This window comes from Laccaria bicolor, genomic scaffold, assembly GCF_000143565.1.
Source record: "Laccaria bicolor S238N-H82 LACBIscaffold_6 genomic scaffold, whole genome shotgun sequence".
Classification (NCBI taxonomy): domain Eukaryota; kingdom Fungi; phylum Basidiomycota; class Agaricomycetes; order Agaricales; family Hydnangiaceae; genus Laccaria; species Laccaria bicolor.
Genome location: NW_001889877.1, coordinates 1552540 through 1577600, shown reverse-complemented (window position 1 = coordinate 1577600; position 25061 = coordinate 1552540). Strand labels below are relative to the sequence as shown.

At 49.3% G+C, this 25061-nt stretch overlaps 15 protein-coding genes across 15 annotated transcripts; 6 read left to right on the top strand and 9 right to left on the bottom strand.

The window, feature by feature from the left end:
* Positions 1–58: 58 nt before the first annotated feature.
* Positions 59–1068, top strand: LACBIDRAFT_315964 (uncharacterized protein; the record flags this gene model as incomplete). Its single annotated transcript, XM_001878559.1, has 4 exons — positions 59–63; positions 120–168; positions 224–441; positions 495–1068. The coding sequence occupies 4 exons, from the start codon at positions 59–61 to the stop codon at positions 1066–1068; spliced, it is 846 nt and encodes a 281-aa protein (XP_001878594.1).
* Positions 1069–1090: 22 nt separating this feature from the next.
* Positions 1091–1657, bottom strand: LACBIDRAFT_315963 (uncharacterized protein; the record flags this gene model as incomplete). Its single annotated transcript, XM_001878207.1, has 2 exons — positions 1091–1545; positions 1594–1657. 2 exons carry the CDS (start codon positions 1655–1657, stop codon positions 1091–1093), a joined length of 519 nt encoding a protein of 172 aa, XP_001878242.1.
* Positions 1658–1722: 65 nt separating this feature from the next.
* On the top strand, positions 1723–2505 carry LACBIDRAFT_192577 (uncharacterized protein). Its single transcript, XM_001878558.1, has 4 exons — positions 1723–1798; positions 1857–1988; positions 2038–2075; positions 2125–2505. The coding sequence occupies exons 1-4, from the start codon at positions 1771–1773 to the stop codon at positions 2266–2268; spliced, it is 342 nt and encodes a 113-aa protein (XP_001878593.1). The 5' UTR covers positions 1723–1770; the 3' UTR covers positions 2269–2505.
* Positions 2506–2574: 69 nt separating this feature from the next.
* LACBIDRAFT_315961 (uncharacterized protein) lies at positions 2575–3518 on the bottom strand (the record flags this gene model as incomplete). Its single annotated transcript, XM_001878206.1, has 6 exons — positions 2575–2596; positions 2651–2668; positions 2722–2798; positions 2848–3002; positions 3055–3300; positions 3350–3518. 6 exons carry the CDS (start codon positions 3516–3518, stop codon positions 2575–2577), a joined length of 687 nt encoding a protein of 228 aa, XP_001878241.1.
* Positions 3519–3586: 68 nt separating this feature from the next.
* LACBIDRAFT_315960 (uncharacterized protein) lies at positions 3587–4384 on the top strand (the record flags this gene model as incomplete). Its single annotated transcript, XM_001878557.1, has 4 exons — positions 3587–3593; positions 3649–3756; positions 3808–4186; positions 4240–4384. The coding sequence occupies 4 exons, from the start codon at positions 3587–3589 to the stop codon at positions 4382–4384; spliced, it is 639 nt and encodes a 212-aa protein (XP_001878592.1).
* LACBIDRAFT_178312 (uncharacterized protein) lies at positions 4348–5274 on the bottom strand (the record flags this gene model as incomplete). Its single annotated transcript, XM_001878205.1, has 4 exons — positions 4348–4481; positions 4533–4938; positions 4995–5116; positions 5164–5274. The coding sequence occupies 4 exons, from the start codon at positions 5272–5274 to the stop codon at positions 4434–4436; spliced, it is 687 nt and encodes a 228-aa protein (XP_001878240.1). The 3' UTR covers positions 4348–4433.
* Positions 5275–5405: 131 nt separating this feature from the next.
* On the top strand, positions 5406–7328 carry LACBIDRAFT_315958 (uncharacterized protein; the record flags this gene model as incomplete). The annotated part of the gene is made up of 8 exons (XM_001878556.1): positions 5406–5438; positions 5489–6065; positions 6114–6406; positions 6461–6629; positions 6679–6747; positions 6803–6965; positions 7019–7040; positions 7185–7328. The coding sequence occupies 8 exons, from the start codon at positions 5406–5408 to the stop codon at positions 7326–7328; spliced, it is 1470 nt and encodes a 489-aa protein (XP_001878591.1).
* A 403-nt stretch (positions 7329–7731) lies between these two features.
* LACBIDRAFT_291005 (pyrroline-5-carboxylate reductase) lies at positions 7732–8958 on the bottom strand (the record flags this gene model as incomplete). Its single annotated transcript, XM_001878204.1, has 6 exons — positions 7732–7890; positions 7943–8014; positions 8063–8312; positions 8365–8533; positions 8588–8882; positions 8934–8958. The coding sequence occupies 6 exons, from the start codon at positions 8956–8958 to the stop codon at positions 7763–7765; spliced, it is 939 nt and encodes a 312-aa protein (XP_001878239.1). The 3' UTR covers positions 7732–7762.
* A 747-nt stretch (positions 8959–9705) lies between these two features.
* Positions 9706–11816, top strand: LACBIDRAFT_315956 (uncharacterized protein; the record flags this gene model as incomplete). The annotated part of the gene is made up of 7 exons (XM_001878555.1): positions 9706–10001; positions 10051–10267; positions 10324–10544; positions 10596–11021; positions 11072–11184; positions 11236–11403; positions 11461–11816. 7 exons carry the CDS (start codon positions 9706–9708, stop codon positions 11814–11816), a joined length of 1797 nt encoding a protein of 598 aa, XP_001878590.1.
* Positions 11817–12084: 268 nt separating this feature from the next.
* LACBIDRAFT_324955 (uncharacterized protein) lies at positions 12085–15827 on the top strand (the record flags this gene model as incomplete). Its single annotated transcript, XM_001878554.1, has 7 exons — positions 12085–13109; positions 13135–13143; positions 13246–13671; positions 13723–15089; positions 15144–15288; positions 15331–15787; positions 15816–15827. 7 exons carry the CDS (start codon positions 12085–12087, stop codon positions 15825–15827), a joined length of 3441 nt encoding a protein of 1146 aa, XP_001878589.1.
* A 148-nt stretch (positions 15828–15975) lies between these two features.
* LACBIDRAFT_189382 (actin-related protein ARPC5) lies at positions 15976–16696 on the bottom strand (the record flags this gene model as incomplete). The annotated part of the gene is made up of 4 exons (XM_001878203.1): positions 15976–16120; positions 16173–16355; positions 16418–16490; positions 16545–16696. 4 exons carry the CDS (start codon positions 16694–16696, stop codon positions 16058–16060), a joined length of 471 nt encoding a protein of 156 aa, XP_001878238.1. The 3' UTR covers positions 15976–16057.
* A 234-nt stretch (positions 16697–16930) lies between these two features.
* LACBIDRAFT_293430 (expansin family protein) lies at positions 16931–18301 on the bottom strand (the record flags this gene model as incomplete). The annotated part of the gene is made up of 5 exons (XM_001878202.1): positions 18052–18301; positions 17943–17979; positions 17870–17890; positions 17721–17813; positions 16931–17668 (listed from the first exon to the last, which is right to left on the bottom strand). Exons 1-5 carry the CDS (start codon positions 18222–18224, stop codon positions 16931–16933), a joined length of 1062 nt encoding a protein of 353 aa, XP_001878237.1. The 5' UTR covers positions 18225–18301.
* Positions 18302–18580: 279 nt separating this feature from the next.
* Positions 18581–19565, bottom strand: LACBIDRAFT_315951 (expansin family protein; the record flags this gene model as incomplete). Its single annotated transcript, XM_001878201.1, has 5 exons — positions 18581–19015; positions 19065–19157; positions 19208–19228; positions 19286–19322; positions 19381–19565. The coding sequence occupies 5 exons, from the start codon at positions 19563–19565 to the stop codon at positions 18581–18583; spliced, it is 771 nt and encodes a 256-aa protein (XP_001878236.1).
* Positions 19566–19902: 337 nt separating this feature from the next.
* On the bottom strand, positions 19903–20968 carry LACBIDRAFT_293429 (expansin family protein; the record flags this gene model as incomplete). The annotated part of the gene is made up of 4 exons (XM_001878200.1): positions 20586–20968; positions 20499–20519; positions 20354–20437; positions 19903–20287 (listed from the first exon to the last, which is right to left on the bottom strand). Coding segments are annotated over exons 1-4 (753 nt in total), but the record flags the coding sequence as incomplete, so codon positions are not given.
* A 133-nt stretch (positions 20969–21101) lies between these two features.
* On the bottom strand, positions 21102–24659 carry LACBIDRAFT_189612 (Ca-transporting ATPase; the record flags this gene model as incomplete). The annotated part of the gene is made up of 11 exons (XM_001878199.1): positions 21102–21194; positions 21248–21349; positions 21399–21650; positions 21700–22016; positions 22066–22258; positions 22311–23114; positions 23169–23357; positions 23407–23868; positions 23925–24197; positions 24250–24488; positions 24542–24659. The coding sequence occupies 11 exons, from the start codon at positions 24657–24659 to the stop codon at positions 21153–21155; spliced, it is 2991 nt and encodes a 996-aa protein (XP_001878234.1). The 3' UTR covers positions 21102–21152.
* Between the last annotated feature and the right edge of the window lie 402 nt (positions 24660–25061).

The window sequence follows — 25061 nt, the reverse complement described above, 5'->3', positions numbered from 1 at the left end:
GAGTTCATCTCCTTCTCTTCAGAATATGACACTATCCTGGACGATATAGCGTCCACCGATGTCGTAAAGTCAGTCTTTGCTGCCGCCTCATGTGCTCAACCTCACCTTAAACACCTCAGGTCGGAGTGGCCAAAGCTGCGCGATATCATTAAAGCCAAGCTTGAAAAGGTATCTCGTTATTTTGATCACTTGTACCTTGGAATCTTGACGCTTGCTGTTCCAGAACATCTTATTATTCTTGTCGACGACAAAGCAGCCCGAGCGACCTGCGCCCTTTCATCCGACACCGCTAATTACTGGTGGCCTGAAGCTACCTCCCTTTCCTCCTCGAAAATTAAACCAGCTTCTTCATGTCAATGATGTGCCGGTCAGCTATATGAATGAACAGCAAGCTAATGAATTGAAGGGACATATATTCGCGCAATTGGATGAGTTTGATTTGTGTGTACAACTTGTCTTCTCTCTAATCGCTTTCTCATGACTCTTTTACCTAGGGATAACCCACCATTCACCATCCAACGGCTATGTGAGCTTTGCATTCGCCCGAAACGAAACTACAACTCCATCGGAAAATACTTGCGCGCAGTGGAAAAATCTATCCTAGTCACGTCAACCCAGGACAGCTTCCCTCCGCTAACGGAGGCTGAGCTAGATTCCTCTGGCCGAAGTGCCATCTCTCTAGGCTCAACAAGACAATCCGCACCAAGCACGCCACTCTTCTCGCCCATTCCATTTTTACATGACGACGCGCGTCGATCTAAATCACGAAGTCCGCCTCCAACCCCTCTGACGTTGGGACCAAGTCTAGATGGGCCAGAAACTAAAGCCCTCGGTCTTGTTGACGAGTTGGACGACCCGAGCCCCGGTCATCTCAGTGAACACCCAACCGCGCTGACATCCACCACAACGGTCAGCAAAGATGCACCCCCGCACTCGCGGCCTTTCCTAGGGAGTCTCGGACAACGATTTGTGAAGTCGGAAGGTGTGGATGGAAATAACGCCTCAGCCGTGCAAGGTGATTCTGATAGCATGATACTTGATGACGATAAGGAAAACACCAAATCGTGATAAGAATGTAATAATGTGGGGATCAGGAAGCGTAGTCTTGTTTGATTTTTTCGAGCATGGCGTTCATACGTAGCTTCATATTGGGCTGTCCTTGTCCACCTCTTCTTTGGTCACTCCCTCGTCCTCTTGTCCCACCTCTGCCCCGATCGGGTGCACCTCGCCGCCGTTTTAAAGGGTCGGCTTTAAAAGTGTGCAATGAACTGCGCGAATACGCTTCGCGTGTAAGTTCGCGCAAAGATACGGCTGGGGGTTCCGTGACGGCTTCCTGTTCCTTGCTGCTTTTTAAATTTGGTCTCGATTTATGGATTTGGGGTGCCTCCGACGGTGGGCTTTCGGATTTTTCCTCCTCCTCATCACGCTCTGAGTCAGTCGGTTCTTCTCCTCGGACATCTGTGGTGATGCCATCCTTGCGTTTCTCCGCCTTCCATTTGCTTTTAATTTTTACATTTTCGACCCAATTTTTCTTCAATTGCTTTGCTGAATGATATGTGAGAAAGAGACAAATGGAACTAGAAGAGATAGTACCTCTGTTGACCGGATAATGTTGAAAAGTCGGCGGTCGTTTTCGCTTGAGAGAGTCACTCATCATTGCTGTGTGCTGACATAAGCTGTCTCTGTCAGGAGAGCACCGCTTGTTCTTCTTCAAAACCCCCACTCAGCCCCCTCTCAACTCATCTTCATTTGTATTTTCTTGTCCATCGCATGAGCGTGCAGAACCTCAATTCTTACGGTATGCGACCCCTCTCTTTTCAAGCTGATCGTCAAGCTTATCTCTCTCTATCTACTAGATCCCTTTGCAGACGAAGGGGACCCGCTCGGAGACGCAGCTGACGTTGGGTCCACATCAGACTACATCCACATCCGTATTCAGCAGAGGAATGGGCGAAAGACGTTGACCACTTTGCAGGGCTTGCCCAAACGCAAGTCGTCGTCTGATCGCTGTTTTATCCTGACTCATCCCCATGACAGAATATGATTCCAAGAAGATTTTGAAGGCCTTTAAAAAGGTATATTCCGTCTTCAAGTCATCGGCGTTCTTACTTCACTCCTGATCAGGAATTCGCTTGCAACGGAACTCTCGTCGACGACGAGAAAATGGGACAAGTCATCCAACTCCAAGGGGATCAGCGCGCCAAGATTTCAAACTTCCTTAGCGAGAATGGAATAGAGAAGTCGACCATCAAGGTGCACGGGTTCTGAGCCTCACCTCTTGATGTAAGACAACAACCCACTGCTCTTCTCAACGGACCTCTTTCGTCCCCCCCATTTCTTCACCTTTACGTATACATAAATCCGTTATCTTGCACTCTGATTTGTACGGCTCAGTTCCTTTGAATCCGATATTATATGTATTCTCAAGTGTACTTAAGAGGTTGAATTACCTGAGGAGAGGGTCGATTATTAAACCTCCATAGGCCTGAATACTTCATTGCCATGAATGGATTCAGTGGCTGCAAGGGGGACACTCATCTGCACTGAAAACAGGACATTCGGTTGCAACTTCCGCTACTTGATCTTGTCCAGTGGTCTGCAGAGATAATGATTAGAAAAAAAATGGCACATGAGCACAAGGGAGTCAGACCTGTTGAAACCTCCGCGCCTAAGGCATTTACGCCATCAGCAAGGTAACCTCGGTAAAAACGGATAACACACCTATTCATGTATTGTCGCCAAGTTCTTATTTTCTTGATGTCAACAGCACCTTCTTGATTACCAGCCACAGGCTTTCCCTACGGAAATGGTGAGTAATTCTTGACGAATGAAAGAGAAAAGACATGCCTTGGTTGATCCAAAGCCATTGAGCCCCATCATAGCCATCATGCCAGCATCGTCGTCGTCAGCGTCCATCTCCTCTCCTTCTTCATTCTCATTGTCTGGTGCATCCGGGTCGAGATTTGGGCGCGAGCGAGGAGGCGGCATAGCTGACGGGGCGCCTATTCATACACCGTGTAAAGACTGTAATTAAAGGGAAATGTGTCCACTCACCGCCTTGAGGCCTTACTGCATCTGCCTTTGTGGGACGGTCCTCCGCTCTGGAGTCTCGTTCATCCACAGGACGGTCCTGAGAATCGTCTTTCCGAGGTGGCTCTCGCCTCGTGTCACGGTGGTCGTGATCACGATGGCTCCTGTCGTCTCTTCTTCTGTCCTCATGTCTTCTGTCTCGTTCGCTGGCACCACGATGGTCATCGTCGTTGTCTCGTCTATAGTCCCGACGGTCGGAATGGGAGTGGCCTGTTGCGGTGTCAGTATGGGTCTCCCATGACAGGGAATAGATAAATACCTTGCCCACTCCTACGGGGCGGACTTCGTGACCTGCTGGAACGCCTGCGACCGCGGTCGTCGCCGCGATAGGATCCGCCTCGTCCGCCGCCTCTTGGATATCTGTCTCTGTCTCTGTCCTCCTTTTCCCAGCTGCGTTCGCGTCTCCGACGGTCTGGACGAGATGACATGAATAGAAATCTTGAAGTGCACACTGTCACGGTATGCAATTAGTTGTGACGGGTCACACATTCTCCTCATGACTGGTAGGTGCGTTTTGTTATCCTTTACATGAACCTCGTTCGATCTTGTAAAATTTAGCTTTACAGCACGCGAGACACATAATACTTCGGGGTGTTCCAAAAACTGCTACAACGTGGGATGTTCGGAGGGTACTCACTCGTTCTGGGGCGCACGGTGTAACTAACAGTATGTTGTAACCCAACACGCCTTGACCTGCCTTTTAAATTGCTCTCCCAGTTCATATATGTTATGAGTACTTTAAACCAACCGGAGAAGTCCTGATCACCCTGAGTCGCCCCCATTTCTTGCGGGACAACCTACGGGTATTGGACAACGTATCATTTGCCGCCTCACGCGTGTCTCCCAGACCATTTATCCCTGAAGAGGCTCCCCGTCCCAAAATGCGGTCGCGCGGCCTCAGGGGAAAGGAGCAAGCCGCTCTTCGAGGAGCTCTGAATGGGAATGGGCCGCACGCTGGGATGTCCAATCTGGACAGAACGGTCACGATCTGGGGGCTCGCGGGCAAGGCGACCCCGCGAGCTTTAGCTGAAGTCCTTGAAGGGTTTGACGTAGCGGAGTCGGCGAAGGGGCGAATGAACATCATTAAAATTCCATTGTATGTTTTGTGTTCTGTTTGTTGGATGGAGGTTAAAGATTTGCTTTTTTCAGACCTGAAAATCAATTCTCGATGACCTCGCGCTTTATAGTGACATTGAAAACAGTGGCGGAAGCCCACCGCGTTGTCAGAGCACTACACCAAACTCGACACGAACAATTAGGTACACATCCCATCAAGGCCGCTTTATTATATTGAGAGTGTTGATACCCAGAAAGAAACAAGAAGGATAGGGACATGAGTAGGATTACATTCTCTCGGCCTCCATGTCTTCTTCTGTTCGTGTTCGTTGACCCTTCGTAGCTGTCAACCAAACAGAGTCCAGTTGAAGAGCGTTGTTACTCACCAGTCTACCATTATTATTGCCCTCATCATCTGGTGACCGTCCACGTTTGAGTGTTTTCTCAGGTGCAGCATTTTCCGCCTCCTTCCAGTCCTCGCCGCCTCCCGCAACTGCACCAGGTCCGTCCACAGCGTCCGCGTACCTCTCCTCGACTTCTCTCCTTCGCTCAATCTCTATCCTCTGCGCCTGCGCGCCCCACCCGCCCCGACCTGGGTCATAGTCTTGTCGGTGCTCATCTCTTACCTGTCCTCCACTCTTTCCCCTGCCAAACTGACGGCCCTCCTTGTAGCCCAAGTCCAAGTCGCATCGAATTATCCGCTCGTCCAGTTTGGTTCCACTGACGTATCTCATACTGGCTAAAGCTTCGGCGTGAGTGTAGTATTCGACAAAACAAAAGCCACAGGGCGTTCTATATATTGAAGTAAGATAACACTGGAAGCGCCGATGAGAAAGAAAAGACCTTACCTTGTGTTCCTGTCCAAACCCATGATGATTCGTTTGATACCTCCGCCGTCCTCTGGACTGGCACATTTTGTAAAAAGCTCATATATCTGCTCTTCTGTGGTATAGAAACTCAAGTTACCAATCTAAAAAAATGTTACCGTTAGAGTGGAAACTTTGTGAAGAGACATACATAGAGAGTTGTTGACTTTGAAAGCATCTCATTTTGCTTCATGCGGTCAACGCGAGTTTGAGAGTCCTTATAATTTGAAGGTTGGTCCAAGGAAGACACTACATGAGCCATCTGTTCTACGCCAACTTGTGTTGAATTGAACTGAGAGGACCAAGTCCAAAATTCCCACGCAAATCCTTACTGAATTGAGCGACGCGTTCAAGCCGCGTCATCTAACACTCTCCTCAACTCTTGCTCATATTATGGATGAAATAGGTATCGAAATCACAAGAAATGTATGTTCAATCGGAAAGTGAATCACATCCATTCACTCAATCTATTGCAGGAGCCGACCTTTGAGTCCGTCGTGAGCGAGAAAGCTGCATTCTATCATGACCTCCATGAGGAGGAAGACCTTTATCTGAAATACAAGAAGCTCGCTCGCCACCTGGAAATGCTTGATATACAAGAAAACTACATCAAAGACGAGCAGGCCAACCTCAAGCGGGAACTCATTCGGGCCCAAGAGGAGGTGAAGCGTATTCAATCCGTCCCACTGGTCATCGGTCAATTCCTGGAGCCTATCGACCAACACACCGGCATTGTCGGGTCCACTACTGGCTCAAATTACGTCGTCCGAATTTTATCAACTCTTGACCGTGAACTACTCAAACCTTCTTCATCCGTCGCCCTCCACCGACATTCAAACGCCCTCGTCGATATTTTGCCTCCCGAGGCCGACTCCTCCATTGCCATGCTTGGGAAGGAGGAGAAACCTGATGTGGCGTACGCTGATGTTGGTGGGATGGATGCACAAAAGCAGGAAATTCGGGAGGCGGTGGAGCTGCCCCTCACCCATTTCGACCTGTACAAGAAGATCGGCATCGACCCACCCCGTGGTGTTTTGCTCTATGGTCCACCTGGTATGTCGTTGTCATAATGTATGCCTATCTCTTACAGTTTTGCTCTAGGTACCGGCAAGACAATGTTGGTAAAGGCGGTGGCACATCATACAACAGCTGCGTTCATCCGCGTCGTGGGTAGCGAGTTTGTTCAAAAATACTTGGGAGAGGGCCCGCGTATGGTCCGTGACGTCTTTCGGCTGGCAAGAGAGAACTCTCCTGCAATAATCTTCATCGACGAGATTGATGCTATTGCCACAAAACGATTCGATGCACAGACGGGTGCTGATCGTGAGGTCCAACGTATTCTGCTAGAACTGTTGAATCAGATGGATGGTTTTGATCAAACTAGCAACGTAAAGGTAGTGTTGGATTTCACTTTGAATTTGACCGTGCAAATTGAACTTTGTGAACAGGTTATCATGGCTACGAATCGAGCGGATACGCTCGACCCAGCGCTGCTGCGACCTGGTCGTCTAGACAGAAAGATTGAATTCCCTCTTCCATCACGGCGAGAAAAGCGATTGATCTTCCAAACTGTGACCAATAAAATGAACCTTGGTCCAGACGTCGACCTGGAGGATTGTGAGTTCACACAAGTTACTTTTACTGCCATTTAGTGACTCCTCTCCAGATGTTTCTCGACCAGACCGACTTTCATCAGCAGAAATTGCATCCATAGTGCAAGCTGCTGGTCTACAAGGCGGGTTTTCCTATGCCATTCTTGTTCCGTAAAACTCACTCTGTTTGTCCTTTAGCCGTGCGGAAGAATCGTTATGTCATTCTGCCTGTGGACTTTGAGGAGGCGTGGAAAGTAAGTTGTTTGGATTTGTTTGCAACAATCCACGTAACTATAAAAACTCAACTTTTTTCTTGCATCACAGCAAACAGTCAAACGGTCAGACGAGACACACGAGTTCTGTGAGTTCAAAGTCTTTGGAATCTTCGTATCTTACCATGGTTACCCTCTTCAGATCGGTAGTTTGCATTTTACTGGTCCGTTGATTCCCTTTGCACGCGTCGGTCAAAAGCTCACACGATCTCATAGCTTCCTCTTATCATGTTTTCTCCTTCCGCAATCCAACATATTTTCTCATCTCATCTGTGAATTCGTGAATATCATCGCTCCCCTCACTTTAGCGTCTGTCCGATCCTGCACGAAGGACTGGCGCCCATTCAAAGGAGCAATATGAACCTCGTCCTACCCTTTTTCTTGCTCTTCGCATGCCGTATGGCATCGCCCCATGGTTGGACTTTTCTGATTATGCGGGCATGGAGATTTGAGCCCTGTGGCCTGGATACATCTTGGATCGATCATCTCTCAAGTATTTTAGGTCAACATGAACATGTATGTATTTGAGGTGAGTCCAGTCCAGCGGTTTTGGAATGGCTTGTCATTGATGTCTTGCTCCAGTTAATATCATTTGAGGTGCTGTCCCGGTATTTTTCTTGAGTATAACTCGCTCCTCAACACTCTGGACGGCGTTAAATGTCATACACGCACGTTCTCATTTTATGGGAGCTATAGAAACAACTTCGCCATCTTTCTCAGAGAGATGGAAACCTGCATGTTGTCCATTCGTCCTAATAATTGGACTGCATGGAGATGTGTTGGGTGATATCTCATAAACTCGTTTCATGTTCGTTACTCTTGATGAAGTAGATTTGAATTTTATCCGACCTGTACTTACGTGTGTCCTAAATCTACTATTTTTATTTTACTTTTTCGGTGGCTGCCCTAATTCACTGGCACGCTCGGTTGCGATCTGTATTCCTCTTGCAATGGTAGATCGTACACGCCCATCTTCCAACGCCAACAACCCAGCAATAGTACAGCCTCCCGGAGCTTCGAAGCGATTGCGTTAAAAAATATCTGGCATCAATCAAAAGAGACCTACTCGTTACCGAATCCTTAATCTGAGCTGGGTGGGCACCACCTTGAAGCACCATGCGAGCCGCGCCTTGTAAGGCTGTTTTACGTTAACAGCAATCTCCTGGCCCATTCTGTGACGACTTACTTTGCGCGGCCAATTCGAGAGCCTCCGCTCGTGGAAGACCCATCATGACCCCTCCGTCAGCCATGGCTTCCATGAATATGCAGGCAAAAGCAGGACCAGAGCCAGAAAGTGCGGTACACGCATCGAAATGCTTTTCCTCAAGGAAGCGGCATCGACCAATTGATGAGAAGATTTTAAGAATAATAGCTCTATCCGATTCTTCGTCTGCAGAGGGAGGAAGATTTGATACAACAGTCATGCCTTCTCTGATCTGAAGTGTTTTGAGGAAACAAATGCAAAGGAAGATGGGGGAGACGCAAAACCTTGCATGGGGTGTTGGGCATTGCGCGTACGACTCTTGTAGATGGAAGGACCCAATCTGTGATTTGGCGCATCGTTACACCGGCTAGAATGCTGATCAAGAGTTTGCCGTCCAGTGCCTCCTTCATTCCTTGCTCATTGAGGATTGTATGTGCGATCTGGGGTTTGCAGCTGTGCGATCCCTATCAAAGAGGTCAACGAGAAAAGAGATAATGCACTTCGTACCAGAGAAGGACCACGTCTGATTGTTGCACGGCTTCTACGTTTCGAGAAGCGAGTATCTGGACGGCTTCGCCCATGGCTCCAAGGGAGTCGAATACTTTCCGCAGCCTGAGTGCGCTGGCCTCACGGCTCACGCAGGCGATGTACTCGGCTGGAACGGATGCATCTGGGGGCCCTACGGGAGTCAGCGTTCCTGGAGTGTGAGACTCCCATTTGGATGGTTTGGTGAAGAGTCGCGATGTGCTGTCGAGACTGTCGATCACGCCAGAAAGGACGGCGATGCCCATGGTGCCGCATCCTAGATGAGTTGTGAGTTTTTACGCAATGCAAGTTGTTGGAACGAGTGTACCCAATACGCAGAGGGTGTAACCCATTTTTAAGTCAATAAGGAGTAGAAATGCATTGTCAAAGTTCGAGTCTGCTTGAGTCGGATTTATCGGGATAACGATTCTTGACGAGTTGCGGCTCTTAGGCTTTAGCTTTATCGTCAGCCACAAACTATTACTCAAACTATTTTATATCCTCCCGCCTCCAAGCAACACAAGCTCGCCGGCCTAATCATGTCCTACCCAATATCACTCAGTGAGTCCCCCTCGTCCAGCAATAGCGATCTCCAACCAATGCAACCCACAGTGACCACCTTCCTTTTAATTTGCTTCGCGGTTGTCTCCTTGACCGTCATCGGAATCTTGTGCTTCACCTTTACCCGCGAGTCGTCTCCTACCCCGAACTTTTCGATGGACCTGGATATGTACGAAGAACAGCTCGCCGCGCGTGGTCGTCCCTCGAACAATTACGTCTTCTTTCTCCGAAACGATTCCCCTCTCTATGGGTACCAAGGACCTTTCAGCCAGAATCTCGCCTCCTCCGAGTCTTGCACCATCCGAATTTCACCATCCCGCCCAGCGATCTTCGGTGACGAGAAAAACGCAGAGAGCGCCTTGCACGTAGTTTTGACACCTCCTACTCCCGCGAAGAGGGAACGCCGCTTCTCGACGGTGAATAAAGAGGACGAGGAGTAGAATACTGGCTCTTTACGATGATAAGATAAGATTGTGTTACATCATGAAATGCGTCATCATCGACATTGGTCACGTTACCCACCTTAGTTTCGTCAACTCATGTTCAAGCGCGCAGGGAGCTCACTGGCTCCTCATCTTCGCCGCCTTCATACCCGCAGCTCAGCGTCTGCTGATGTTGTAAATAAAAATATACGGCGCAACCCTCGCGCGGTTGCTTTAGCTTCCACCGTCATAGTGGGCTCTGTGCTTTGGTATACGACGAATCAGAAGGTGTACAACGATGCTCAATCTTCATCTGCGGTGTCTTCGAGTTCGAAAGGTCCAACATTGACGGGGAACGAATTAACTAATGACCATTCCGACACGTTGCATTCCCTAGTCTGGGGTTCTAATCGGTATGTCTAGGAGGCGCGCTCGTTTTAGCACTCACATGTGCTTTGGCAGGTCCAAAACACTGTTACCAAACGGTCAGTCTGACGAGCCGATTCGAGCACCTGCAGTTGCAGGTTGGTTGGAGGGCGTGGCGTTGCGAGACTTGGCGCTCCACGAGAGACATGGAGCATGTGTCGACGCACGCGGTGATGTATATCAATGGGGAGACGCGTTCTTTGGTCAAGAAGAACCAGGGAATAGAATGCCCCACCGGACCCTAAGAGGCAAGGTATATATCCGTACAATGTTAGCAGGTTATCTTTTCTCACCCCATTTCTTTTTTAGAATATTGTCAACCTGCAGCTTACTGAAGCAAAGCTATTTGCGCTTTCTGCTTCGGGAAAAATCTACGTACTTGCGACGGACGCAAAGTCGCAAGAACTTCGGCCTGGTGTGCCGACTCCCTCAAGTGATTCATGGTGGGGTACGGGCTGGCTATGGGGCGAGGATGAAACCGTGGATTTTGTCCAGATCGCGCCACGTGAACCACTTGGTTGGGGGGAGTCGTGCGTTTCTTGTTTAATTTTTTCAAGGCTGCCTCTAACACGCGTTCCTAGTTTTGTTGCTATCGCCGCAGGTAAAAATCATCTACTTGCCGTAACGTCCAAAGGTCGTACATACGGCCTCCCCGTCAATAAAGCCGCCAACGAATATGGCCAACTAGGTTTCCGTCGATTTGACATCCCAGACCCCGCCTCAAGAATCACACACAATGCTGCTCACCTGCATGTCGAACTTGTTCCCAAGTCTTTGCTTGACCCTTACAGAAAATCTTCGCGTGCGATTCGCGCCCCTTCAACAGGTTCCTCCTCTAATAATATTTTATCCAACGTGGACGACACGAGCATAAGGTTCTGTCCTACTATTTTTGAAATTCCCGTCTTGCAAGGTGTGGATGTTGCTCAAGTTGCGGCTGGTGGGAGAAGTAGTTTCGCTCGCACCACTGATGGCCGAGTTTTGGGATGGGGTGCAAATGAGTACGGGTATGTTATCTTTATCGTAGAGTGCTCCCCGTGCACTAAATCATACAAAGGCAAATCGGGTTGGGTAGTGTGCCTTTGGATACGATTACCGTCCCCACAGAAGTTGTTTTGTGGCGGATGGTTCCTTCCAAGATACGCAGCAAGTGCCAGGCTGTTACGGCAGGTAAGATACCTGCCATTGAAAACGCTTATATCTGATATGGACGTCGCATAGGGGGTGATTTAACCGCGTTTACCATGGAACGAGTCAGCGACGTTGGTGCCGTTACCCTGGACTTGCTGTTGGCTGGCAATGGACAGTATGGTGGTTTGGGAAACAACACTTATAGCAATGCTCAAGGTCAACCTACACGAGTTAAAGCTGTTAGCGGACTCTTGCAATGTAGGGAACTGTCTCTCGTTGAACGACTAAATTGCTGATCGAGGCATTTACACACAGACAATGATGGTACTCGTCGCCTCGAGCCTGTCGCTCCCGAGGCTATCAGCATTTCTCCTACTGGACACATCCTCGTAGCCTTGGACTCCTCGGTTAGCTCTGGAGGCGTAGGTGGGAAAGACCTTATGACATGGGGTAAAAATTACGATTCCGAACTCGGAAATGGGAAGAAAGCGAGCGTCCCTGTCCCAATGACGCTGGAGACACCAGACGGGGGACGGTTCATGCTCATGGAAGTGCAGGCTAAGGAGGTTAAAGACCTTCATGGCAAGGTGTGGAAACGCGGCATCAAGGTGGAACAACACGCGGTTGCTGGGTATGGTAATAGTGCGGTTTATTGGAAGATCGCGACGTAGCGAGCGCTTAATAGCCGTGCTGTGTCGGCATTTCTTAAAGTTACTTGCGGATCTTCAGCGGAAGCGGTTGTCGTTTTGCGATCATCAAGTTCTCCTGTCTTCTCAGGTGCAATGAGGCCTGTACATTTCTTTAAAAACCAGCACTGTTTTTTGACTCCTTTTTGAATCTCAACCGTCATCTCAACCATTTTGAACACTTTTACTCTCTGACTATCAGGGAGCAGCTCGACCAATCGTCAACTGACTCTCCTTGTGCCTGGCGCCTGACATGTCTCTTCTCGACGTTGGCACAGTTTCAGCTATTGCCTCTCCTACAATCTCGGAAATTGCCTCCTTCCATATGGTCTCTAGTGTTGAAGCCCTGCAACCGCCTCAGACCACCTACGACTCTGACGATGAAATCGTCTGGAGTGTCTCAGAGACTGAGGTTGTTGCCCTGTCAGGTTCCGAGCACATTGACGACTTTGTGCTACTCAGTAGGCCACAGTCTGCTCTAGCCGGGCGTGACCGCACGGCTCTGAAGCCTGTGGAGGACAACATCCCAGATGTCATTCCACCAGCTACTGTTACAAGATCGCTTGTCTTGGAGATGCAGAAGCTCAGCATCAGTGAGAATCCACCCAAAATAGCTGAAGTCCAGACCCTCGCTACGCCTCCTATGACGCCGAAGAAGCAGAAAAAGAAGAAGCGAGGACGAACTGCAGAATCATATCCTACATCTCCTGTGAAGGGAACTGCGACTGCTCAGCCCCCCGCTACAATCCATGTAGCCCCTTCTCCTTCCAAGAAAAAGCAGAGGAAGAAGAAGCAGAAGGCTGCTGCTGCTGCAGGACCTTCCACATCCACCAGCCATGGGTCGCGCAATGTTGTGGATGACGTTTCAGACCGGCAGTCGCTGTCAATGGAGGGCGATTCTGTAACAGAGCCTTCCATAGAGTGGCAAGAAGCGGCAACTTTCATCTCTTCGTATGTATCTGTCCCCTTTATCCCCCCAAAGGAACTTATCAGATGCGCCAACAGCTATCTCTCGAACCCGGCGGCACAAGCAAGCACTGTCTGTCGCCTTACATTACTGCAGTCGATCATCATCGAGTTGGGGCTCGGAGCCAGCTCTACACTGCCTGTATCGCTTACGGCTGCCAAGGCATTTCTTAAGAGCCGCGTGTTCCTCAATATCCGAGCATATCTTGCGGTCCGTGGGCAGGGGCCGAAGGCGGTTCAGGGATTGCTTTTTCCCAGCCGAAGTGCTCTGATCAAAGATATTCGGAAAAAGAGGAACCCGGCGTCGCTAAAGTGGGTTAAGAAACATGGACTGCAGGTACTTTTGGTGGGTTGGATGAGTTAGATAGTTGTAGAAGACATTTATTTGCTCTGCTATAATTTCACGTTTGTAATGATCCGAAATCAACAAATATTTTCCTGCTTCCAGTCCACCATCATCGCAAGCACCGCTTGCCACAACCCCTCAAACCTCTTCACCCAGTTTTATGCTAAATAAGCAAACACAAAAATCAAAATCTGAATCACAGCTCAAACCACTTACGAACAATCATATCGGTACCAGCAAGCATGGAAGTAAAGAAAAACGCACCGACCTCCTTCTCAGTCTTCCAGTCGAGACTCTCACTGGAATTACATCACATTTGGACCCCCATACCCTCATTATAGTCTCCAAGGTCAACAAGCAACTTTGGGAACACGTTAAGGACGACCATACTTGGCATTGTGCTTTCGCCTGCCAAGTTCTGGGTATAGGTCCTGAGGACGACCTTTATGATGCCACCAAGTCTATCATGCTCAGACGCACTGAGGGATCATGGAAACGCGAATTTATTGCTCGTTACAACCTGTCAAGGTATGCCTTCTCTTATTTACGATAACACTAATGGATGAATTTCATACAAAGATGTTGGAAACTGTCTCGGAATGTAACGACCACCCACGACCCGCTCCATACCGCCATAACTAGCGTGCACCTCATGCATCCGCTGTCAGTCTTAGCGTCGTCCATTCAATATGGCATCGTGTCGCGCTCTATTCCCCTGACAGGAAAAGTTTTACCTGGCTACCTTGATGCATCCGGGTTCCGCGCAGGTCTGGGGATTGGAAATCCTACTACTCAGTTCTCACCAGATATATCTGCCTGTGCACTTGCCTCGGAAGGCGGCACCGCAAAAGTTTTGTGGGGCTTCAAGGGCGGAGACGTTGCGATAACGACGGCCAGCAAGGCGATGGAAGTAAGGAAGACGGCTTCCGCCGAACTTAAGCGCTGTCAATTGGCAGACGCGCATGTGGGCGAAGTATTGGATGTGGTTTGGGGCGACGCGCAGAGTGCAGTGTTTGCCTCTGCTGGCGCGGACGGGTGTGGCAAACTTTGGGATGCCAAAGACGTTAGTTGCCTTTGGACCTCGAAGGTTGAAACGTCAGTCCCCGAAGCATTTGTCAAGGTCGCTTTAGCGCCAGATCAAGGATATGTCGTAGGCGTGGTGCGAAGTGGCGCAATACACGTCTGGACGGGGTTCACCCTCCCAGCCCTGGCCAATGCAACAATTACTGACGTCGTTATCCCGTGCCCATGTCCAGCCCAGGCCGTTACAGGCGAAATTACTCCAACGCGCGAAGTGTCTGCTTTGTTCGTCGATGAAACCGCGACTTCTCCCACAATTCTCGTTGCATACCGTGACGATGCATATTTCTATCGAATGCGCATTGGCAAGAACATGTCTGAAACCGAAATAACGACGTTTGGCGACGCTTCCTTTGGACCCATATCAATCATTACACCATTTTTCTCGCGTGAACCAAGCGAGTCCAGCTTTGTCATATCTGGAGACCATATTGGATGCATCAACGTGTACGATTGGGCCGTACCCGCACACACAAACACAGCTATACGTCCCATCCGCAAATTCGAGGCTCATGAAGATGGGTCAAGTGTGACTGCCATCGCCTGCGATGGAACCACCTTGATTACCGGCTCGCAACGAGGTGCTACACACGTTTGGGACGCTCTGACTTTTGAGCATCTGAGGCATTTTTCTTCGCCTGTTCCAAAGGTTCGGATGCGGCACGTCAATGTTGACATCCACGATCAAAGGGTGAACCATATCCTTATTCCGGAGAAGGATGTTCTTTTTGTTTCTGTAGGCGATAGAATCATGTCGTGGAAAGCCGGTCCAGTCTCCAAGATCCATCGTGGAGGAGTGAGAGGACGCCATTCGACTGGAATCGCTCATGGAAAGAAGGTAAAAGCTGGCACGGCCAAGTTCCTGCGTAAGTTCCCCGTGCATTCTACGAAAAACATTGGCTTAACGTGTTACGACACAGAACAACTGGAAATAAATCAGATGATTACTGAATCTCGCTACTTGCTCTCTGACGAGAAGAAGCGTGTGCCACGTGTACTTGGCCGGGAGGAAGAACAGCAAGCAGGTTTAAACTCCCTTGGCTTGACCGAAACTGAAGCGTTGGAGTATGTTTTGATGCTCAGTCGGGATGAAATGAACAATAATAGCGATATTATTGGCGGTACGGGCGCTGGTTCTTCACAAACTTCCGTTACTGCGAACGAGGGCCTTTTCAAGATGGATTTTGATGAGCCGTCCACAAGTCCCCCGATTTTGTCGATGAGACCAGGTGGACCCCTCCCCTCACCACCTCATAGTAGGGACGAAGTCTCTTCGCCTTACAAAGAGATCAAAGAAGCTGACACCGCTTCTGAGGATGTGGGGTCTGGATCTTCTGTGTCATCTCTCGAACATTTTCCGCTAATCAGTGCAAGTACCAGCCCGGTGGCTAGTCCTGTCTTGGAGCCTGCTGAGAGGAATAAAGCTCCAAGTTCGGTGTCATTTCCGTCGCCCATCGTTGGGCGTCCACAACCATTAGCGGGCAAGTCCGCATGGAACACTCCACTTGTCAAGAAGAGTCCCCCTGCCAGAACTCCCGTTTTTGGAAATCCTCGCAGTAACGAGGTCGGTTCAGGATATGGTGATGATGTAGATGCCGATTTGAGGTTGGCAATAGAGTTGAGCTTGGCTGAAGCTTGAGGCTGTGGAGGGAATCCCAAAGAGGATGGATTTACTTACGTTTGAATCTTCAATCCATTTTTGATTCTTTCCGTCCGTCTTTAGTTGTTGAGATAGACTTCACAGATACTTTTAAACACGTCGACTTCCCGACCAACTCTCTGTGAAGCCAATATAATGGATACAGCGCTCAAAATACAGTTAATTCCGGTGTGGTTATACCGTTCTCCGATCTGTCATTGTTCGCACAATGCACCCAACGCCCGCAACTTCCGTCAACTGTTTAAAAAAGATAAAATGCAAAGAACAGCAATGCTATCTTGAAACTTACCTTTTCATGCCACCCAAGTAGTACACTTCCGCTTATGTCGCCCCATCCGGGCATCGCCATACCCTTGTACAGGTATTTCATAAGCGTATCCTGCGAATCTTGTGAGAGGGACTTGATAACCCCCGTTATCTCAGTCGCTTTCGTCGTATTGAGGATGGTGAGCAGCGTTTGCAGAGTAAGTACCTGGAAAGCGGTGGGGATCGCGTCAGAGTCAAAGTCAAGGAGCGCAGCACAACGGGGTGCACCTTCGCCTCATCCACGTTGGGTCCATACGGCGCGTTGTCAAGTATGACGCTCAGAGCGCCAGCCACATCGCTCCTAAGGTCACGACGTTCCGGGTTAATATGATGGATGAGATTGCCAGGAGCGTACTTGGCTAATGAGGACCGTACAGCTGCTTGTCTCTGCCTTGCTTCGTCTAAGACCTGGGCTGGGTCTCGTGCATCCGCTTCGTACAGCTCTGATTCCTGTAGTGCGTCCTCGTCGTACGCGTCGATGTCGATCTTGCGAAAAGCTGAAGCCATCGAGTTTCTTGTCGAGGATCGCTCTAAGATATATCGAGGCTGATGCCAAACAGCTCAAAATGTATTTGGGGACCTCACACGCTTCATTGAGCAATGGGAAGCAAGCTCCACGATAACATTATCAAGGAAGAATATACTGGGGCTGGGTAATCTATGTGTATCTATCAATGCTGTGGTGCAGAGGAAAACATGCTATGCAAAGTCCGATTGGGTGAAAGAAAGCGATCAAAAGGTTTAATTCGTCTCTGGAACGGTCGAATTAGGGTCAGCTGCGGCACTGCCGTCGCTACCAGCTTCAGCGGCAGCCAAAATTACGCTCCCAAAGAGGGTGAGAATTTCATCGAAGTTATCAATATTTGTTCCCGTTGGAGAAGGCGCACTCGAACTTGCACTCTTGCTGGAAGAGCTGGCAGAGGCAAGTGCTTGGGAAGCGGAGGAAGAGGAAGCAGAGGAATGGGAAGCGGAGGAATGAGAAGCGGAGGAAGACGACACGGACGCAGATGAAGATTGTACCGTGGAAGTCTTCTCCGTCGTTGCAGGTGTTGCGGTGGGGGTGGTAGGGTCTGGCTTCCAGGTGGAGGTGGTGGTGGGATCAGGTTTCCAAGTCGTGGTGGGCTTGACCTCCGCCAAAGGCGTCCAGGTAGTGGTGGGGGCCGCAGGTGGACTCCATGTGGTGGTTGGCTCTGGCTTCCACGTCGTGGTCGGCTCCGGCTTCCATGTGGTGGTTGGCTCTGGCTTCCATGTAGTGGTCGGCTCAGGCGTCCATGTGGTGGTTGGCTCCGGTTTCCACGTAGTGGTCGGCGGAGGCTGCCACGTAGAAGTTGGCTTTGCCTCAGTGGTGGCGGGTGGGTTATCACCACCACCACCGCTGCCGAAGTACCATTCAGCGTAAATTACGCCAACGCTCTCCGGAGCAAAGAATTGAAAAAGACCCCTTGACAGGTCAAGACCACCGTACGGGCAACCGGGGCACTAGAATTTTATTAGTCAAATTTTGGTATGTCTTCACGCGGAATAAACAAACCTCGTCCATGATCGTCGCTGTTGTAGTCTTTCCACCGTATGACATGGTAATGGTCTTGAAGCAATTGGGACCTGGGTACCCTGACCCGAATTGCTATTCAGATGAAATTATTAGTCGACCGACGATTCATTGTGATTCTTCATACTGACAGGGGTATTGAGTGCAACAATCTATTCAGCGTCAGCGTTCTGGAAAAAATAAAATGGTTTGAATGCAACGTACGAAGTCAGTTGCGACATTATATTGCCCGCAAGCTCCCCTGAGTCAGCGAAAGGAAATAAGCAGACGGTCTTTCGAAGCGTGCAGAGCGCATGAAGTTGGAAATACTGACAGTCCCACGTCATAGTATGTCCACCTAGCACCGCCAAACCGCTTGTGAAGCTGAACGTTACCAGCCGCCCGCTTCGCAATTCCTTGATGACGGTTGAGGTGGGCACCGTGAGGGTTGGCGCAAACTCCAAGAATCGCCGCGGCGAGGGAGAAGAGAGAGAAGTTGAGGATCATGCTAGAGTCGCAAAAATAAGGAAAGTGGCTGTAAGTGAGTGTGGGTGAGTGCTCAGCGAGCAATGGCAACGACGAGGGAGGAAAGAGGGAGAAGGAAGGCTAAAGACGTAAAAAGTTGGAAATACATATAAGGCGGAAGAAACGTTGGTGCAACTCCACAACAAAACAAGCACAACGCCAAGATCCACATGGCGGTCTATTTCTTGTCCTCTACCATTTAAACCGAGAGAACACATGCAATAGAACTACGCGTAAGAAGAGAAGCTACTTTCTGAGCTTGCGGGTATATACGGGGTGTAGGGTACGTGAACGCGTCAAATATTTAAAAAACGAGGTGGGTAATAATATACCCATCTTTAATTGGCACTAGCACCAGCGACCATAATTCCACCAATTTGAACAAACGCTTGGCCAAGGCTTTCGAGTGCATTGGGCCCTTGCGCTGCAGCAAGGCTGGCGGCGGGTGCGCTTGAGGAGGTACTGGTACTGGAGTGATGCGTGGAGGAGCTCGAGGCCGCCGCTGACGATGATGACGATGATGAGCTGCTTGAGGAGCTGCTCGACGAGGTTTTCGTAGTTGACGTTGTTGGGGGAGGCGACCAGGTGGAGGTTGGGGATGGTTTCCACGTAGTGGTTGGTGCGGGTGGTTGCCAGGTGGTAGTGGGAGCAGGAGCAGGAGCTGGGGCGGAACCGAAATACCAGGTACCATAGATAATGCCGGTGCCCAGCGGAGCAAAGAACTGGAAAAGGCCGGGTGAGAGATCCAACCCGCCATAAGGACATCCAGGGCACTGCATACCAGTAAGCTTATCGGAAAACTTATGCCGCAAAAGTACAAACCTGGTCCATGATCCTGGCAGAGGTTGTTTTACCATTGTAAGTCATGGTAATGGTCTTGAAGCACTGGGGTCCTGGGGAGCCTCCACCGTATTGCTTTAAGGCCAATATAAACCACAAGCTCGGGATGTGGAATGAAATCTTACGGGTGTATTCAAAGCTACGATCTAAATGAGCTTTGTAAGCTCTTAATTCAAACAGAGCATGGGAAAAACAAAACATACGAAGTCGCCATCGCTCAGGAATTGTCCGCATGCTCCACTGGAAAGGGAGGTTTTTTTTAGAAGGAACGGAGAGAGGGGTAGATACAAATACTAACGCGCTGCCAGTTTGCGTCTCGTAGTAGGACCAACGAGCGCTGTCAAACCGCTTTTGCAGATGTACTTCACCTGGAGCTCGTTTGGCAACTTCTTGGTGACGATTGAAGTGCTGGTTGATATGGCCGGCCAAAGCAGCAAAAGGCAAAGAGAGAGCGAGGATGGTGGAGAGACCTAAGGACTTCATTTCTGCCAAAGAAAAAAAAACGGTAATGAATGTGGTTTTAGAGAGTGGTGAGGCGTAGAAGGCCCTCGTAGGGTGGAGGGATTGATGGTTGGGAGGGAAAGGATGCTGAAGGACATTTGAGAATAAAACCGAATAAATCACATCAACGATCAAAGTACAAACACAACCCTGTTGAGGCACCATTCATGCCCAAAATGCATCCAAACACCAAGGAAGCACAATGGTCACTGTTGGTATCAAGTTGGTATATACTGCATTATAGCAACAACAATATTCGGGTATGTAAGAATTTACGCGACGACCACAGGACTTGAAGCATGTCAAAGCCCCTGTGCACCTGCGATCAAGATCTTTCCTATTGCCACAAACGTGAAATCCAACTGCCCTAGTACATCAGTGGGTAATGGCACCGCCGTTGACGTCGGAGAAACGCTCGATGACGCGGAACGATACGCGGTTGTCGATTGAGCCGATGAGGTCGTGGAGGCAGAGGACGAAGCACTACTGCTGCTTGTGGTTGACGAACTAATTTGCGTGCTGCTGGTAGGCGCGCTCCACGTTGACGTGGGTGTTTGCGTCGTCGTTGGGGCTTGTGTCTTCGTGGTCGTGGCTGCCCCACTGCCAAATACCCAGGAGCCATAGATGATACCGGCCGATTCAGACGCAAAGTAATTGAACAGACCGCGCGAGAAATCCAAGCCGCCATATGGACATCCGGGACACTACATGAAACAGAACAGCCCCAATCAGAACCTCAACATTCTCCAAGTCGGCGAAGTTGAACCGACCTCGTCGGCGATTTGCGCTTGGGTACTCTTGCCCCCATACGTAATCGTGATCATCTGAAAGCAATATCCCCCACTTCCAAATTGCTGGAGACAAATCCATCAGCGCATTCTCAACGGTATGTCGTTGCTTGAATCAGATTCTTACAGCCGAGTTTAAAGCGACAATCTGCGCCCGTCGGAATTTTTTAATTGAGTAACGACGATGGTGCCTGGCAATGAAGGTATAACTCACAAAATCACTAGCAACGTTGGTCTTTCCACAGGCTCCCAGACCCACATCGTAAAAAGAAAACCTTGCCTGGTCGAATCGACGTTGTAGCGTTCCAGGGCGACGAACAGCGAGGTTGTTTTCTACGCCGCGAGCTCCAACGGAAGGGAGACGATTAAGGTGGCGGCCACGAAGCGGAGCATGCGAATTTTGTGCAAAAACACCGGAAGCTGCAAGGGAAATGATAGCAAGAGATGCGAAGATACGTATACAGGCGCTAAACTGCATTCCTGAGTGCGAGGGATACTGATTTTCCTGTGGGATATTAGTTGAGTTTTTGAAGAGAGCGTGGGGCTGGCTGCACGGCCAGAAAAGAACGGGTAAAGGAAAAGAGTGAAGAAGAGCGGGTATAAGAAAGGGCTGAGAGAAAATACTGCGTTCTGTTTTGACCGCCCTTTTATACAAGACCCTTTCAAAACCTTTTGGGGGGCCAACTATTTTTAGCTTTACGTTATGTTTATACGCTTTTTTCATTAACGTCGTGAGATGCCTGGTATGTAGTATAGACTCTATCGACTACATATCTACATATCACTCGCGCTTTAGCTTCGTAGGAGGGTCCACAAATGTTCTCTGCACCGTTGCCCGTTAGTCGTAAAGACGCATCCAGAAGTGTCCAGACTTACCGAGATGAACTTGAGGATCTCGTCGATCAAAATTACAGGGGCACTAAGGTACAACACGGCTTGCCATTCCGTCCAGTTAAGTGGGGTAATAACAAATATTTTCTGCACAAGCTTAGTCTTTGACGTATCTGAAGATGCTAGGGTCACTCACGGTAAAGAAAGGAACATAGAGGATCATGAAGTGAAGGGCCATGCTGAGGGTGATGGCGCCGACAAGATACATGTTCTTCCATAAAGGCAAAGAAAGTAAGCTCTCGTTCTCGGAGAGAGAGTTCATGGCGTTGAACATCTCCACCGTCACAAGAATTGACAAGCTCATTGTCGTTGCTCGATGTGACATGGTGTTAGTAAACATTTCACATCCGATGGACGAGAATTGCGCCGCGCACTCGTGGAAATGGGTCTGCGAAAAGGTCAGCTGAAGAAAACAGAACATTGGGAAGTAAACGAACAAGTTGGTAAAAGGTAATCTGGGGACCTCCGGCATAGTACACGAACCACCAAGCATAGCCAAAGACGGTGGCGCAACCAACATAGATACCCACAACCATGTACCTAAAGAACAACCATTTGCCAACCAGAGGCTCTCGGCTGTTCCTTGGCGGAAGACGCATGATGGAGTGATCAGAAGGATTGAAACCGAGAGCTGTAGCCGGTAGACTGTCCGTGACCAAGTTAACCCAGAGGAGTTGAACAGGAATCAAAGCTTCCGGCATGCCCAAGAGCACAGTCAGGAAGATGCTGACGACTTCACCAATATTGGATGAGACTGGACGATCGAGTCAGAGCAGCTGGCGTGATGAGGGAGACAAACTTACTGAGGTATCGAATAAATTGCTTCGTGTTGTTATAAATAAGTCTACCTTCCTCGACGGCTTTTTCGATGGTTGCAAAATTGGAATCGGCCAAAACCATATCCGCGGCTAGTTTAGCGACGTCTGTTCCACTTCCCATGGCCACGCCAATATCAGCCTTTTTCAAAGCAGGCGCGTCGTTGACTCCATCTCCAGTCTACTCTCGTGTTGTAAGTCAGAGAAGAGGGACAGATATGAAATGCACCAACCATAGCAACAACTAGACCCAAACCTTGCAAGAGATCTACCAGCTTGCTCTTGTGTCCAGGCTCTGTTCGACTGAATAAGCTAGCCCTTTGTACGGCTTCTATTTTCTCTTCCTCACTGAGGGCATCTAATTCACGACCAGTATAACTCTTGCCAGTCAAATCTTCATCAGCATCGAAAATCCCGATCTGCCTGCAGATTGTCTCCGCGGTTCCCTTATTATCTCCGGTGATGCAAATAACTCTAATACCAGCAGCTTTACAGTTGGCCACGGCCTCCCGAACTTCAGGGCGAGGGGGGTCCAACATGCCGACGAGGGAAACGAAGGTCAAGTCTTGTTCGAAACGGGCGTAATCTTTTGAACTCTCAGAGCGATAGTGAGCGGAATCGACATCCTGGACGTTGCGGTATGCGAGAGCGAGGGTACGTAGACCATTGGAACCATAGGACACTGTGCGGTCGAGGAGAGTAGCACGTAGAGCGGGAGTCAGCGGAATCGTCTTGCCGTTGACAAGGACTGAGTTGCACCGATCCAAAACCGACTCTGGCGCGCCTTTGACAAAGAGGGAACCCGATTCGTTGAGTTTGACGAGGACGGACATCATCTTCCGATCACGGGAAAACTCAAACGTAAGGAGGCGGGGTATTGTTTGCTCAAAATATTCGTTGACGGCATTGGCACGAACCGCTGGTGAAAGAGATGCAAGGGATTTAGTCAGTTCAGCGTTGCGGCATCCAATCTTCTCTGCCAGAACTTTCAGGGCAGCCTCGGTTGGTTCCCCGACATTGGTATAGGTTTCCTTATCCTGTTCAAATATTGTTCAACCACGCATGTCTGGTTTCAAATGAATGAGCTTTACCTGATTGTATACAACCTTGGCATCATTGCACAGCGAGGCGATTTCTGCCAAACGTTGGATGGGCTCCGACTTGAGTTCAGCGGAGGCCTCCTTGCCACCATCACAGGTGATCGACCCGTATGGCGCGAAGGTGGTACCTTCTACATGGTACTCGCGGGGTGCGCCAGTGCTGGCATCAACAACCAAAAACTAAACAACAATAAGCCATCTACGTTGGCATGAGAAATAGGCAACCTACGCGCGAAACACTCATTTGATTGGTTGTGAGGGTGCCGGTCTTGTCAGAGCAGATAACATTGGTACAACCCAGTGTCTCGACGCTAGGAAGGTTTCGGACGATAGCATTCTTCTGTGCCATTTTCTTCGTGCCTAGAGCGAGACATGCAGTAATGACAGCGGCCAAACCCTCCGGAATAGCAGCAACAGCGAGCGCGACAGCGATTTTGAAATAGTAGATTGCTCCCTTGAGAACTCCGTGATGTGAAGGGTCCCAAAAATGACGAATATTGACAAGCCAGACGAGGATGCAGATGACGGTAATAACCTTTGCAAGCATGTCTCCAAAGTCATCAAGTTTCCTTTTCAATGGCGTTTTCTCGGAAATTTGTGAGGTAATAGATTTGTGAATGTCACCAATAGCCGTGTCTTCTCCCGTGTATACAACGATAGCTTTCGCGTTGCCATTGACCACAGTTGTCCCCTAAAAAAAACCTGGTCAGGATCAAGGAAACTCAGGACCAACAAAACGATACACACACAGAAAAGAATATTAGTCATATCTTGTTTCACGACCTTCTCACCAGAGACGACGTCCACCGATTTGTGCACACTTGTACTTTCTCCCGTCAGGATGGCTTGATCGATTCTAAAACTGCTGGAAGAGATGGAGACAAGACGACAGTCCGCAGGAATTTTGTCCCCTACTGCGACAGAAATGATGTCACCTGGAACGAGCTCCGAGGCATGAATCCGAGCCAGTTGGCTAGAGCGAATGACTTTGGCTTCGTCTGGGGAATATTCCTTCAATGCCTGTAGAATGATGATGAGAAAGGCGCGTCAAGTACATCGGTACCATGCTTACATCAATAGCTTTTTCCGCACCCGATTCTTGAACGACACCGACAGTTGCGTTCGCAATCAAAATAAGAAGGATAACGAGGGGTTCCACAAACGCGCCTCCAATAGAAGAGTCCTCAGAGGTTTCTAGTAGAGCCAATACGAAGGAAACTACCGCCGACGCGAGCAAAATAAGGACAAGTTGGTCCTTGAACTGCTCAAGTATAAGTTCCCATAGAGGGGTTGCAGGGTCCTCCGGTAAGACTAAGGAAGAATGTTGGAATAGGAGACCACGACTGATCAGGTTAATTACCCACCATTTTTTCCATACAGTTCAGCGTGTTTAGAAGCTTGATCAGAGGTGAGCCCTCGCTGAGGGTCTACGCCGTAGTGTTGTAAGATCTCCTCCGGAGTCCTAGTCCAAGGAGCTTCCATTCAGAATGTCCGGGAAAAGGAAAGTAGGAAGCGAGACTGCAACAAGGAGAAGAGCTCTTGAACCAGAGAAAACGTGAGCTGGGGAGAGAAGGAAAATGTCAATCCAAAATATTGGTGTGCACACGTGCAAAAGTGACGTGGCGGCCCCTTGATCGGAAAAGGTGCGGTAACTTTGCGCCGGGTTAGATTGCTGTAGAGGAACATGGCGACTGTGGGGGGAAAGGGAAGTACCTAGAGTCAAGCTTTCGACCAGCAGCGCCAGTAGAAGTAATTATTGTCAAGCCATTGTCAAGTAATTGTACCAACTTGGTACCAACTATGTATCAGTATAACCTTTGGATGCTTCGAGCGCCACTGGTGACAAACACATGACAACATTGATTATTGGTGGACCAGACTGAG